Source organism: Schistocerca americana, chromosome 8, assembly GCF_021461395.2.
Source record: "Schistocerca americana isolate TAMUIC-IGC-003095 chromosome 8, iqSchAmer2.1, whole genome shotgun sequence".
NCBI lineage: Eukaryota > Metazoa > Arthropoda > Insecta > Orthoptera > Acrididae > Schistocerca > Schistocerca americana.
The window spans coordinates 413,879,995-413,895,567 of record NC_060126.1 but is presented as its reverse complement, the minus strand read 5'-3'; the positions used below and the strand labels follow the sequence as shown (position 1 = coordinate 413,895,567).

Below are 15,573 nucleotides of genomic sequence, written 5' to 3'. Positions count from 1 at the left end.
ACTGCCACTGACAAGAAAAACTCCCCATCACACCTCCCACAGATTTAATGGTAAGATGGCCCAGTGGACAGTCCATCAAAAACTGAACACAGGTCAAGCATGAAAACAGCCAGGAACTGTACTGAACTATGATAAAAGAAGCAAAATCAGAGAATGAATGAACCAAGCTCAACCTATGCAGCACTTAGTAAGTTTCAAGAGTCAAATTGTTGTGTGGTCACAGTGTTGAACTGCAAAGTGGGAGATCTGTGTTTGAACCTCCCTTGTGCTCCCTCCTCCTCCCCGCCCCCCCCCCCCCCTTCTTTTTTCCAACAAAATTATGAATTGACTGTCTGGTCACTGACAGGTCTGTTTGCTGTATTCAGATTTGTGTCTGGGTTGTGGTGCAATGTCCATTTGCAACAGGAAGGTGTACAGAAGGAACCTCCAGATTTACGTTTCCCCTATTTGTTTTAGACATGTACCACATGTTATGAATCATGCCTTCCATTTTGAAAATTTTTACTCTTGATTTCCTTTGTTGTAACTTAATTCACATCCATTTATTTGTTATTTTAGTTTCTGTGAGAGATCTGTGTGTCATCTCACCTGATCTCACCATTCGTCTCATTTGCTTATGATGGTAATACTTTCTTTCCACATTATTCATATTGTATTACCAACACATAGTATGACAACTGCCAACTCTGCAGAGGGACGACAGACACGCAATACCTGGGTGGTCAGTTCATAACTTTGTGGGGGGAAGAAAAAGAAGAAATGAGGTACAAGGGAATTAGAATATGGGTTTCCTGCTTTGCAGTCCAACACCATGACCACACAACCACAATGATGTGACTCTTAAGATTTGCTCTTAGGCTTGGACCATTCATTGCTTCTATTTTGCTTCTTTTTTCACAGCTCAGTACTCCTTCTTCCTGTTTTCATGCTGGATCAACGTTCAGTTTTTGACAGACTATACAGTAGGCCACTTTACTACTAAATCTGAGAGGGTGTGATGGGGGGTTTCCCTCATGAGTTGACAGAGCTAACTGAAACATCTCACCATATGACGACACATTTCTAGGTTGAAAAATGATCATAAGTAATACATTATGGCATATATTAGTTATGAAAGCAGTCATTTTTTCATTCCTTGTATGTTACTTTTGTAATTGGTTTTGTAGCACTAAGGTTTCAGTAACACAAGTTTTATTGTAAAATCTAAACTGAAAATGAATTTATTATTTAAATCCAAAGTTTTGACCTCATATGCCCTTATAATGGTTATTGTCTTTCTTTATTTCACAGTAAAGTTACTCCTTTTTCATAAGGCTTATTTTTTCATCCCTTATTCCCCTCAAATCTAAACTGGCTTTTTTTCACACCTAAGTAGGTAGAGCTAAACATTTTCTTGAGAAATTTTTATGTTCATTACAGAGTATGAAACAAGAGAGAAAATCAGATGATTTGAAAAATGGTGACTGACACATGTGATGATAATTAAAGCAGATATTTCATATTCCTAGCGCACCATATGTTACTATCTTATTTACATTACTGTAAGCAAACCATGGACACAGTCACTGTATTTAGTTACATTTTAATTATCAGGAAAAACTGTTTTATTAACCAAAGTTACTGTAAGAAAATTTGTCACACTTTTTAAAATATTCCAAGCTATCAGCCACAAGCCGACACTATGAAACATTTTATCATGTTTTGATCACCCTTGGCATGCTCTCTGCAAGATGATCAGGGCACTTCTGCTCAAGCAACAGCTTCAGTGGCAATCCTCCAGATGAGGTGGCATCCTGCAGTGTCACACTGCAGGTTTTGACTAGTCACAGTCACATTCAGTCTTTCAAGGTGATAATGTATGGGCACAATGTGCCACCTCAAAAAAGCACACACACCAACTATGCAGATGATGAGGGTAGTCCAGAATTTTTGAGCAGTTTATATGAATATGAAACAGTCATAAATCAATGTAATCAATTATATCTTCAGCCTGCTTTGAGATTTTCTTTTGGAAGCAATCCCAGTTCCCAGTATATATTCTGTGTTTGTACCTTCAAAGATTTAACTTCTATGTATTCCTCTTTCAGGTGTCAGCTGCAGTTTATAAATTAGTTGTCAGTGCAAACACCATGCTGTAATGATTATTTTGTAATTTTAGGTTGAGAGAGAGATTGCCATTATGAAGCTGATTGACCATCCACATGTTCTTGGTCTGTCTGATGTCTATGAAAACAAGAAATATCTGTAAGTAATGAAAATAAAGAGAAGATATATTTTGTTTCAAGTTTTGCAAATCATATCACTATCATGTTAGTCCTATCAAAGTACAAATGCAGTGGTAGATATTTATTTTACTAATATTTTTAATCTAACACACTAGCCTCTTAACTGACATCAAATAACCATAACTTTCTACATTAAACATATTTATTAACAGTAATAATTTTGGGGAGCATGGAGTAATATTTATATTTTTGGTAACAGCATAATTTAGAATTTGCAGTACCTATCAACAACATTAAGCACAAAAGCATCTGCAAAGCAAGAAAGTCAGAGACTTGATAAAATTTTCTTGTGTATGCTCATAAACATATATATTTTTTGAAATTATAACAATAATCAGGACTTCAGAAAGATCCATCTCTGCAGTACTGAAAATAAAGATGTTGTGTTGGTGTAGCACCTGGAAACTGTTCTATTTTATGTCCTTACTTTTTCAGGGTAGTGTCATGTTTTCTTCCAGGATTACAGTAATCATCTTTTACACATGGCATAAGACGCAGAGTCATAGCTATTAAGCTTTAATTTATTCCAGTAACAATGTAATTTTTCCATACAGCTTATCACATAATTTAATTTATCAATAAAAATAATTGGCTTTTCTATTAAAATGTAATATAATTGGACTAATAAAAAATCAACTCACCAAGTGGTGTCAGGAGAAAACATCCAGAGCGAAATTTTCACTCTGCATTGCAGTGCAGGTAAAAAAACTTTCTGGCAGATTAAAATTGCATGTAGGACCAAGACCTTCACATTTTGTAGGTAAGTGCTCTACTGACTGAGCTATCCAAGCACAATTCACAACCCCTTCTCAGAGCTTCACTTCCACCAGTACCTTGTCTCCTACCTTTCAAACTTCATAGAAGTCCTCCTGCGAAACTTGCAAGACTGTCACTCCTGGAAAAGGTCCTAGGTTTGAGTCTTGGGCCAGTACACAGTTTCAATCCTCCAGGAAGTTTATATCAGCACTCAATCTGGCGCAGAGTGAGAATTTCACTTTGGAAACGTCCCCCTGCCTGTGGCTATAACCCGTCTCTGCAGTATCCTTTCTTCCAGGGGTGCTAGTCTTGAAAGTTTTGCAGGAGACCGGTGAAGTTTGGAAGGTAGGAGATGATGTACTGGGGGAAGTAAAGCTGTGAGGCTGGACCGTGAGTTGTTTTGGCAGCTCAATCAGTGGAGCACTTGCTCATGAAAGGCAGAGGTCCCAAGTTCAAGTTTCGGTCCGGCCCACAGTCTTAATCTGCCAATAAGTTTCATCAGAAAACATATATAAAGAGTAAATAAATGTGCAGGCTTTTGGAGCCAGTGGCTCCACCTATTGGGAAAAGGGTTGAAGGGGAAGGAAGAGGGATGAAGGAAAAGGACTGGTGAGGTTTAGGAAGTGGGGAGAATTCGGAAAAGTCATCCAGAACCCTGCCTCAGGGGAGACTTACCTGACAGGATGAGAATACATAATATTGCTCTTGCAGCAATCAACACTTCTTATGTAATCCTCTTTTCATTCTTTGTTGTTGTCTATATTGATCAAAATGTCTCTGTTTTCACATTAAGTGTGATTTTGCTCAATTTACCTGTACTATCTGTATTAACCAACATCTCGGTCCTATGCCTTTTCTAGTAACAATATCTGCGCACTTATATGAGTCCACTGTTATTTATGAATTTGCATGTAGCACTTCATTTATGGTTTTTCACTGATTTATTTGCAAATTTGACAGCACTTTCCTTCCCGACCTGTCACTTACTTTGTTTCTATCTTATTATTTCATTTTTTTGGTGCATTTGTTTCTCACCAAACCATACTGATTGACTGTTACTGCTATTTCCAGTATTCTTTCATTTCCCAAGTACAGTAGATTCCATTTTTTCCACTGATTTCCTTTTTCTGTTTGCTGTGTTTTTAAACTTTTGTCTGTTTTCATGTCTTTTCCATGACATTTCCCTTGCAATTTATTGTTGTAAATTTTTACTGTCATAATTTTTTTGTATCTTATAGCCCACTTTTCTAGTAATAAATTCACACCCACTCTTCTGTACTTGGGCACTAATTACCTCCTCTGTACTCCTCACTTTTCTCATGATTTTTGTACAAATTTTTCTATATACTTCCAACTTCCTGTTTTTTTGTGTGCTTGTCTTCCTTCTTTCTCTTGTTTTTCCCACTCTCATTTTGTTTTGCCACTCCCATAATCACGAATACTCCAAACCCTCCTCTGTTGACATGATGAATCTCATCACATATTTTATTTGGTCCTTTCAAAAATGTGCTTTTCCTCTATCAAAACTGAGGTCTCACATTCCTAACCCTCCTCTCTTGACATGATGACTCTCATCACATATTTTGTATGATCTTTTCAAAAATGTGCTTTTGCTCTATCAAAACTAAGGTCTCACATTCTGTTTCCTGGAATCTGCCTGTCCTTAGCAGTTATCCTAACATTTAATGTCCTTATTTCTGGATGTTATCCAACTCCACCACCTTCTTTTACAATTCCAAGTGTAGCAATCTCTTGCAATTAAGCAGCTAATCTGTGACCTATATATCTTATTTGCCATTTTCCACTCCACCAGATTTCTCACCTTCTACATAATTCTGTAGTTACCTGCCCTTTATGCTTCCTCGGATGGTATCATCTGCCATGCTAAATTCAAACTGCAGCAGGTCAGAGTTCACCTCAAAAAGCTGTTCTAAGTGGTATTTTCCTTCCTGTCACTCTGCAGCTCCATAAATAACCACACTATCAACCACCACTCTTCTCTCACAAACTGAGCTTTGCCAACCTTATTAACATATCCTGGATTTCACCACAGACTTCCAGATCATAAGAACCAGCCACAATAGTACAATATTCTCAGTCTTTTATCTAAGGCACTCTCTCCTCCTGACTTTTCTGTACTATCCAAAGATATCACTTTCAGCTCAAAACGTGCTGCTTTGGTGAAGATCCTACTTTTTTTCATGCTGGATTGCAGAAGGATGGTGTAGGTTATCTTCAATCAGAAAAAATTCCCAACAACTAGTAATAAAATGATATTTATTAAATATGAAGAAATACTCAACTTAAATGATGCTTCTTAGGTGTTTGAAATTATTACAAGTCCTCTAAAATATTAAAATCCTGTCACTGTTCCTCTGAGTAATGCCTACATAGAGTCCAGAGCTGGCCCAGGATGACTATATAGCCTAAGTATCAGAGACAATGGACTAACACTGCAGCTTGTACACATGGCAGTAACTGGAGACTGTACAAAACTCAGTGCACTGAAGAGAGCTGTCTGCCTTTGCTCAGTGCTCCAGTATTTAATGAGGCATCAACCAGTCACTATCCACACATGTGATGCCCATGGGTTGGCAACTGCAGCCCCTGATGAACCTTGGTATAGTTTGTACTGCCAACCCATATAGCTACTGCACTATGAATTTTTTTGAGTGTTGTTTATCTATTGTGGTGTGGTATAGAGTGCTGCAATGCTCAATGTTTGACCTGTCACGGCTTGCCTGTTGACGGGGCCACCGAGCCGCTTGTGTCCGGCCCCATTTGACTTGGCTCAGTCACGTACTTGCCCCATGTCTGTTTTCTGGATTCCAGACATGTGGATAATCGAGCATGACTGGTCACTGCTGATGTCTCACCTTGCCTCTCCCCGAGTCACTGCACTGTACTGTAGAAATCCAATGCCTCTCTGTCTCTCTCTCTCTCTCTCTCTCTCTCTCTCTCTCTCTCTCTCTCTCTCTCTCATACTCACACACACACACACACACACAATGTATTTATCTCTGTCTCTCTCTCTCTTTTAATACAAAAGCAATGTTACCAAGAATCGGTATGTGACGCAGCTAAATTCATAAAGCACTGGGAAAGTAAAATGATATTTCAATACAATCACAGATAGAAGACGAGTCTCATTTCCAAACAGAAGATATATCTTTTCTTTCATTGATAGGAAACAGTAAATAAGTGCTGTCCCTGTAATCTAGAAGACAACCATCTTCATAAAGAAAGCATGCAAAGAACATTAAACATTTACAGACATAACTTGTCATACTTTTCACTTATTTGCAACAGAAACAAAATTATAGTTATTGTTGATCAGCAGTAAATTACTAACGCGTTCCAAATTTAATTGGCTGCGGTGATTTGTTAGTAACATGCTGGCTTTACTAAATCTTCTTTCAATAGGTGTGCTTGTTGCTGGGATGCATAAAATACATCTTGCAACTGCAGCCAGGCCTGGCAGATCTGTTTCATGTCTGCTCCACCATTTTAAGATGTCATCATCATCTCCAGGGTGCATTAAAATGTAGAGATCTACTTCATCTGCTGTGGATGATCTGTTGTTCCTCCATCCCTTGAAATGATCTCTCTTTCTGGGTGGTGATGAAAAATACTTTAAGGATCTATCATAACAAACAAAAGAGACAAGTAATACAGAACTGAAGTGGAAATCGTCAATACGTTCCCATAAAAATGAGGTGTTTTACGTTAGTGAAATATTATACAAATTATAACATTCCCATTTCTCTATAATACACTATCCACTAACTATGCAAAAATGATTATGTTAATGATTGCATGTTGTACCTGTGTAAGTAGCACACATTTGTCGCAAATTGCTAAGAATTTCCTGCTTTTCATTTATTTCAAGCATATTAAGATCACAGTAAACAGCCAAAGAAACGTAGCAATTTTATGTCTGGAAGTGATCACAATCTTCTCACAAACGAAAGTCAAGGCTAAATTTTTAATCATTTGTACCTCCTGTTAAAAAATACATATCTGTTAGTACACATCAATTACGCTAGTTAATTATAAATCTATCGTGTATCATAATGAAACAGTGCTTTTAACTGCAGTAATTACTCACTTGTCAGTCAGTGTCATTGACACTGCCAATTTGTTGCAGTTTGTGAAGCCAAAGAAGAACTAACTGGACTGTCAGTTCTTTTTTGCCTTCTAATTCATCTGTGGCCTATTTAACTGGTCTCAGAAAATGCGCAATTTTTCCTGCAAGCTCGTTGTCATATCCTTGCAAGCAGAGTCCTTTTCTGTCACCAAAACAGCAACTTCATTATACTGACTGTGTAAGGATTTCAGCATAGTGTACAAGCTGTTCCAGCATGTGCAGACCTCTTGTTTCAATGATGATTTCAAAGAAGAGCAGAGGCCACTTTTCTTAATGTACCTTACAATGCATTTTGCAGTATTTACTGTTGATGCAATGTTCGGGGCAAGATTTAAGAAGAAGTTATCTTCATCGAAAGTACGACTAAGTGCTGTGTTTTCACAATGAGCAGCACAAGGAATCCTTTCATGATTTTCCAAAGCCTTTATTACATTGACACCCTGGTTGGAGACAAAAACAAAACTGTGCAACATGTCCGGCAAAATGTCTGAATCAGCCATCCTCTCTTTAATTTCTTTCATAATATTTACTCCTGTCTTCTTAACGTCCGGGAATTTTGTTGTAAATAAAACATTGTTCACAAGAGACCAATCTGTGTTAATATAATGTGTTGTAAGTGTCAGATAGTGCACCTGATTATGCGAATCAGTCCACTGTCGCAGAATATGTTTTATTAACAACTTCTGCAATAACAGAAGGCATTATGCTGTTTCATATTGCAACAGCTTGTTCTTTGACATGTCTGCTTATAGTAGAGGGATGTGGCATGACATCTGCCACGTTAACTTCTCCATAATGTGCACCTAGATGTATTAATTTTTGGTGTAGTTCTCTGAAACCTTCACTGGAAACAGCATTAAAAGATCTCATATCTTTAGCACACATTGCAACACACTTTGCTGTAATACTATTTTTTATTACTGTCAGTATCCCTGAAGGAGCTGTATCTTTGTGAGGTTTCTTGCAACTGTTTTTCTTTAAATGAGTGGTTCCTGACTGTAGACACAATAGTGTGGAGCAGTTTATGCATGATACGTACCCAGTAGATGCACTGTTTTCATCTACAACCAGCAGAAATGTACTCCATACTTGGCTTTTTAGACCTTCCCATTTCTTCAATGTGTAAACATTGGTTTCAATCTTATGTCTTACTGCACTGGCTTCCTCACACTGCATGGTTACAAAGAGAGACATGCCACAAATGAGAAGCCCGTACTGGCTGGAGTCTCACACGGATAATGACACATGTAATGTGTTTGAAGTTATGTGCTACGTATTCGGTCATGGCTTCTATGCTCGGTCACTAGGACTAGTGCGGGCAGCCTATCCAGTTAGGGTGTGCTTGCCCCATCTCGTATTTTGTGTTCGCTTACTTGGTCGTGCAGAACTCTAGTGTGGTACTCTCTGGAATGGTGAGTACCATCACCACACTTCACACATAGTCCATAATAATCATACACACACTGAAAATATCACTTTGCAACCCAGTCCCAAAACCTTTCCAACAGCAAACACTGAACTCCAGGCCCTTTGTTTCTTAAAAACTGATGACTCCATGATATCCTCCCAGCAGACAAGGTCTCTACTACTGTGGTACTTGACAGATGGGAGTATTTAAGTGTGGGTCTACACCAGCTGTCTGATACCTCTATGTACAGCATCTACCATCAAGATCCCATCCCTGTGACAGAAACTGATCTGCAGTCCCTCCTTAAAACCTCAGGCCTCTCACAAGGACTAACACCCCGATTCATAGAACTTCTCACCCTACCCAAACCATGCACTTCCACTTTTTACCTTCTTCCTGCCACAGGCACTGTGAGCAGTAAATTAATTGGGGGGGTGGGGGAGGGGGGGGGGCTCAGTAGGCAGGGTATAGATCACAAGGGCATCCCCTTGAAAGAAGTTAAAAAAATTAGGACCTAAACCCAATTTTGGAAGCATTCTAGATGCCTCAACAATGTATTTCAGTAACAATTAAAACTCCTAAAGTGAGCCAATTTAAGCCTAGATCATAACTTATTTTACCATTACAAAGTATCAAAAAGTTATACAATATTAACATTTAAATTTATCAACAGTGTGTGTATGATTATTATGGATTATGTCATAAATAATTGAGGAAACTATTTCAAATTGAATAGTTTCTCAAAGCAAATTGTGCTTGAATTTCATTGGAAACTAGTTAGGTATCTACACTGCCTCAACAGGTCTTTTTCATTAGTCCATCTCCTTCTCCCCCCTCTTTGTACATCTACTTCTTCACCCTCGTTGTACACCTCCTTAGCCCTCCTCCCTGTCCATCTCCTTCTCCTCCCTCTTTCTGTCCATCTCCTCCACTCCCACTGTCTATCTCACACTACCCCTCTCCCTATCCATCTGCTCCTTTCCACTCTCTCTGTCCATCTCCACCTCCTCCTCTCTCTGTCTGTAGTCGCCTCCCCTCTCTCTCTCTGTCCATGTCCTCTTCCCTTTCTCTCTTTATTTCCTCCTCCCCATCCTTCTGCCCATTTCCTCCTCTATCCTCTATCAGTCCATCTTCTCTGCTGACCACTCCCTTTCCATCTCCTCCACTTTCTTTCCTCTGTCCGTGTGCTACTCTCCATCTCTCTGTCCATCTCCTTCTTTTCCCTCTCTCTGTCCATTTCCCCTTCTCCTCACTGTGTCCATCTCCTCCTCCCTCATATTTGTCTCCATGTCCTCTTTCTCCCTCTCTTCAGTCTGTCCATCTCTCTGCCTTCTCACCTTCGCTCCAGTAGGAAGTTGCTGGTTCTTACCCCCCCCCCCCCCCCCCCCAAGTATTTGTTTCCAGATAGTAATAGGTGTACCACATTTCGTAGAAACTGATCCAAGGGTTTAGGAGGAGCTTTTAGCCACAGATTTGCCCAAGTATGCATGTGTCACATATATTTTGTATTTATCTAACATATTTCACACATTTTTGTACACGTATTTCACCTGTATCTATAGCAAATTCCATGATAAAGTTTTAATTTCATGCAGCTCAGACTTTGTGATGATATATTTCCTGAAAAATGTGTTACACAATGATATAATTTTGCAGGTACATTCATTGGTATATTTGGATACTATGTGCAAAATGTTCTGCAAATAGAGGTTATAGTAAAGATGTAATAAATTAAAAGTCACACATATTGCACCAGTTTTCATGCATCTCAGTGTTTATTAGGTCATATCTCCTGAACTATTCTAATATAATTTTGTAGAAACATTCAGTGAGATATGTGGGCACTGTACGTAAAATTTGTTACGAATACAGTTAGAAGAAAAGAAGAAATAAATGCAACTGTCTTGCATGATGTGACAGTTTATCAAATATCTTAGAGTTTATGACATCATTTCTCCTGTACTATGTCTTATACAATTATATAATTTAGCAAGTTAAGTCAGTAGTGTATGTGAATACTGTCTGCAAAACATGTCATGAATACAATTAGTAGTAAAGAAATAATAAATCAAAAAACCATGTCTCATGCGACAGTTTTGATACATGAACAGCAAAAATGTAGTAGTGATAAAATTTTCTACTTTTATCATTTTGTCAAGCTTATCAGCAAGAAAAAGTTTCATAAAGGTTTTAAATTATGTGTACAGTTCATTCTAAGTCACTATGTGCTCTCATTCTGAAATACTGGATGGATGAAGTCTGCAAATTTGTGCATAATGAGCTACACTACTTTTTCACACCCACAGTCTCCCCTTTCACAGGTAGGTAGTTCTTACCCCACAGTGATTCTTTCCAGCAGTAAGCGATATGCATACCATGTTAGGTTGAAATCAGTCCAATGGTTATGATGTGGTGTGGAACATACATAAATACTTATGTACATTTTAATAACATTTATTTTTACAGTTTAATTTAGTTGATTCTTCTTCTTCATCACCCTTTCTTCCTAGACTAAAGTCTGTTACTTAGCTTTCTATGTAGAGTAGGTCCAGTTCTTCTCGTCTAGGGGTCTGATTCTTGAAGCTGAAATTATCACATTTTAGGTCCACATGATTGAATTTATCCAAATAAATTTGAAGATTGTTGCTGCAGAATTTCTGTTGTTATGTTAATATACATTTTAGTATATCATACAGTCTTTTGAATTTTCACATTAATGGAGCCAAAATTAAATTGTTTGTCCAAAATACAAAAATACATCTGATCACATCAGAGGCATGCTTACTACTACTTCACTCTGCGATAATAATCTTATTCCATAAAGTTTACAATTTTTCTTGACAAATGAGTTTCTATTAATTTTGATTATTATTTCATAAATGAATCCAGAAATAAACCAGTAAACAGTACTAGATTGCATAATAAATCATAGAAAATTAAGTGTACCAAATAATTTGTAATTTCAAATGTTTCTAAAAAATAATTTTAACTGTACATTCAGAGCTAGTACTTATCAATTGTAACATTGAAAATAAAGTAATTCCTTTTCATAAATTTTATTTTGAAATATAACATATTGTGTATAAATTTATACGAGTTTTCAGAAAAGCACTCGAGATAATATTGACCCGTCTAAAATTTGACAAATAATACTGGCATTGACAACTACTGTTCAGGAAAAGTAATACTAGAGGAGGCTGTCCTGTTACACAGTCCATCCTTTCCTTGGACAGCTGATATTTTTTTTACCAGCTGGTGCTTTATTTCTTATGATTTCTGTAATCTGCCATTCATCCATCCTGTCTATGTGTTTGTTCATTCTTTTTTATTTTTCGAACATTAAAAATATTTTTAAAAACAGAAACAAAAAACTATGAAAACAAGGGATAAAAACTTAAGTATTTAAAAATTCAGAAATGATAAGCGAATCAAGCGAGATGGCGCAGTGGTTAGCACACTGGACTTGCAATTGGGAGGACAACAGTTCAATCCTGCATCCAGCCATCCTGATTACGGTTTTCCGTCATTTCCCTAAATTGCTTCAGGCCTTCCCTAATCCAATTAGACTGATGACCTCACTGTTTGGTCTCTTCCCCCAAACAACCCAACCCAACCCATGATAAGTGAAATATGGTGTCAAGAGTATAAGGCACAATAATTATATAAAGTTCAATCTAAAGTGATTGAAATGCATTTCTCCTGTTGTCAAGATTGGATATAAATATACTAGCAACATTTATAAAATCTACTTGGTTCAACAACATCTAGGGGACACTGCAAACTGCTATGTGAATGAGCTCTTCTATGGCATTATTGAAGGCAGATAGTTCTTCAGTCATCAATAGGAATCTGCTGAGTCGGGGTACACAAGCTCAAGTCTTACTAATGCTTGAACATTAGCAAATAACTCGTGAATTTCTTTTTTCATAGTAACCAAAACATCTTTCATGTCTTTCAGGCATTTTATGTTGTATCATAGACAAAAGAGTTGAAGTTCTGTTTTCAGAGATTTAACATTGATATCCAGACACAGAGATAGCACATCATGCTCTTTTTCCTCCATCAACACTTTTTCCAAGAAAACCTGTTTCTTCATGCCAGGTTGATCAAGTATTCAATATTTAAACACTTGCTCAGCTGTATCAATGATTCTGATGGGTAAATTGCTAGTTTATTATAAACTTCTTGCAGGGAAGATTCAATGAAAAATAATATACACTAAAGCAGCAAAGAAATTGGTATAGGCATGCATATTCAAATACTGTAGTATGTAAACAGGCAGAATGCAGCACTGTGGTCAGTAACACCTACATAAGACAAGTGTCTGGCACAGTTGTTAGATCATTTACTGCTGCCTCAATGGCAGGTTATCAAGATTTATGTGACTTTGAATGTGGTGTTATAGTCTGTGCACTAGCAATGGGACACAGCATCTCTGAAGTAGTGATGAAGTGGGGATTTTCTCATATGACCATTTCATGAGTGTACCGTGAATATCAGGAATCCGGTAAAACATCAAATCTCTGACATTGCTGTGCCCATAACAAGATCCTGCAAGAGCAGGACCAACAATGACCAAAGAGAACTGTTCAGTGTGACAGAAGTGCAACCCCTCTGCAAATTGTTGCAGATGTTAATGCTGGGCCATCAACAAATGTCAGCGTGCAAACCATTCAACAAAAAAAATCATCGATATGGGGTTTTGGAACTGAAGGCCCACCTGTGTACCCTCGATGAGTGCATGACACAAAGCTTTATGCCTCGCCTGGGCCTGTTAAAACCGACATTGGACTGTTAATGAGTGGAAATATGTTGCCTGGTCAGATGAGTCTCATTTCATGTTGTATCAAGCAGATGGACAAGTACACGGGTATAGAGACAGCCTCATGAACCCATGAACCCAGCAGGTTACCAGGGGACAGTTCAAGCTGGTGGAGACTCTGTAATGGTGTGAGGCATGTGCAGGTGGAGTGATATGGGACGTCTGATACATCTAGATACAACTCAGACAGGTGACACATTTATATGCATGCTCTCTGATTATCTCCATCCATTCAGGTCCATTGTGCATTCCATCAGACTTGGGCAATTCCAGCAGAACACTGCAACATCCCACATGTCCAGAATTGCTACAGAGTGGCTCCGTGAATACTCTTCAGTAATTGATTTCAGACAGAACGTGATCACCTTCAGACCATTGTGCAGCATGATGATGGGCAGCAGCAGTGAACAGAACAGGTACCTTGGGTGTACAGATGTCAGCTGTGAACATACAATACCTGCTCGACCATTGATATTCCTCATTATAAATGTCCTCACAGTTACTGAAATCATTCTTAAATTCCATTAAACAAGGTGCTCTAATACACTGTGGTGGTAAAATTTAAAATTGACTACTTTGCCTTTAAAGGGCAAACGTACAAACTGACTAGGGGCGTGGGCATGGAAACTGGGATGACTCTTTCCAATGCCGACCTTTACATTAGTTGCTTGGAGGGAGCTTTTCTGGGATCCATAAGCCTTCATCCCTGGTTTGGTTTAGATACATGGATGACATCTTTGTCTACAGACTCATAATGAGGCTAAACTGTTAAAATTTTTAGAATTGCTAGATACATTCTCCCATTTAAATTTCACATGGTCGTATCCCAAATCCCATGCCAGTTTCTTTGATGTTGACATCCTCACTGGGTATCAGCTATACACTTCCATTCACATTAAACCTACCAACAAACAACAGTACTTACATTTTGACAGTTGCTATCCTTTCCATGTCAAATTTTCCCTCCCATACAGTCTTGGCATTTGAGACAAGAGTATTCATTCAGATGCAGGCTCTTTACAACAGTACACCACCAGCCTAACCTCAGCCTTCACTGCATGTAATTACCTCACCACCTAGTTCAAAAGCAGTTTTTTTAGGCCCTCATATCTAATATTTGTACTGCTGATCCCTCCAAGAGTATACCTCTCATTACTCTGAATATTGTAATCTTGAAAGTTTTAATCAACTACTTTGACAAAGCTATGACTTCCTAAAATCTTACCCTGAAGTGAGGTCCATTTTGCCTGACATTTTGCCTACAACACCAAAAATAACTTTGCAGCATTGCTCCAATTTCCACAAAGTCCTTGTCGTACACTACGTTCCTTTTGCACCAGTTTTACTACCCAGCAGTTCCTACCCCTGTGGCCATCCCCACTGTAAGACTTGCACTCTTCTGCCTTCAGCTATTCCAGCTCTGTAGCTGACAAAACATACACTATCAAAGGAAGAGCCATTTGTGAAACAACACGTCACGTACCAGGTGTTATGTAAACACTGTTCAGACTTTTAAATTGGTATGATTCCATCAAGTTATCAGTTAGGATGAATGAACATGGCCAGAGGGCATATACTGGCAACCCACATTATCCCGTTGCAGAGCATGCTCTACGACATGACACTCGTGACCTCGGTGCATGTTTCACCAAACGTGCCATCTGGATTCTTCCCCCAGGAACCAGTTTCTGAGAACACTGCAGGTGGGAACTGGCATTACAATATGTCCTTGGTTCTTGCTACCCTCTTGGCCTTAATTTATGTTAATTTCTTCAGTCTCAGCATTTCTTCTCAGTAACTATCCCTTTCTTCACATCATTTTAGTTTCCTATTTCGTTTGTTTCCTGACCTGATTATTTTTTCCTGCCCTCCACCTCTACTACATAAAGTGCACTTAGCTTTCTGCTGTTATTAAGTCTTGCACAGTGTTTTGCAGTGATCTGTGTCTTGATTATTACCCCATCTTCCTCCTTTAAGCTCTCAGGTTTTCAAACCTCATCTAGTGCAGTCCCCAACAATCAGTATTTCCTTCTCATTTCATGTGGGATAACTCTCCCATGACCCATGGATCTGGACAGCTTTTCCAAACTCTCCCCATTTCCTAAACCTTGCCAGTTCATTTCTCTTATCCCTCTTACATCCTCTTCAACTCTTC

At 38.4% G+C, this 15,573-nt stretch overlaps 1 protein-coding gene across 1 annotated transcript in view; it reads left to right on the top strand.

The window, feature by feature from the left end:
* Window positions 1-15,573, top strand: part of LOC124545332 (serine/threonine-protein kinase BRSK2) — a 204,196-nt gene that overhangs the window by 16,452 nt on the left and 172,171 nt on the right. Inside the window, exon 3 of the mRNA XM_047124232.1 lies at window positions 2,159-2,244. Within this exon, the coding sequence (XP_046980188.1) occupies window positions 2,159-2,244 (86 nt within the window). The remainder of the gene's footprint in view (window positions 1-2,158; window positions 2,245-15,573) is intronic.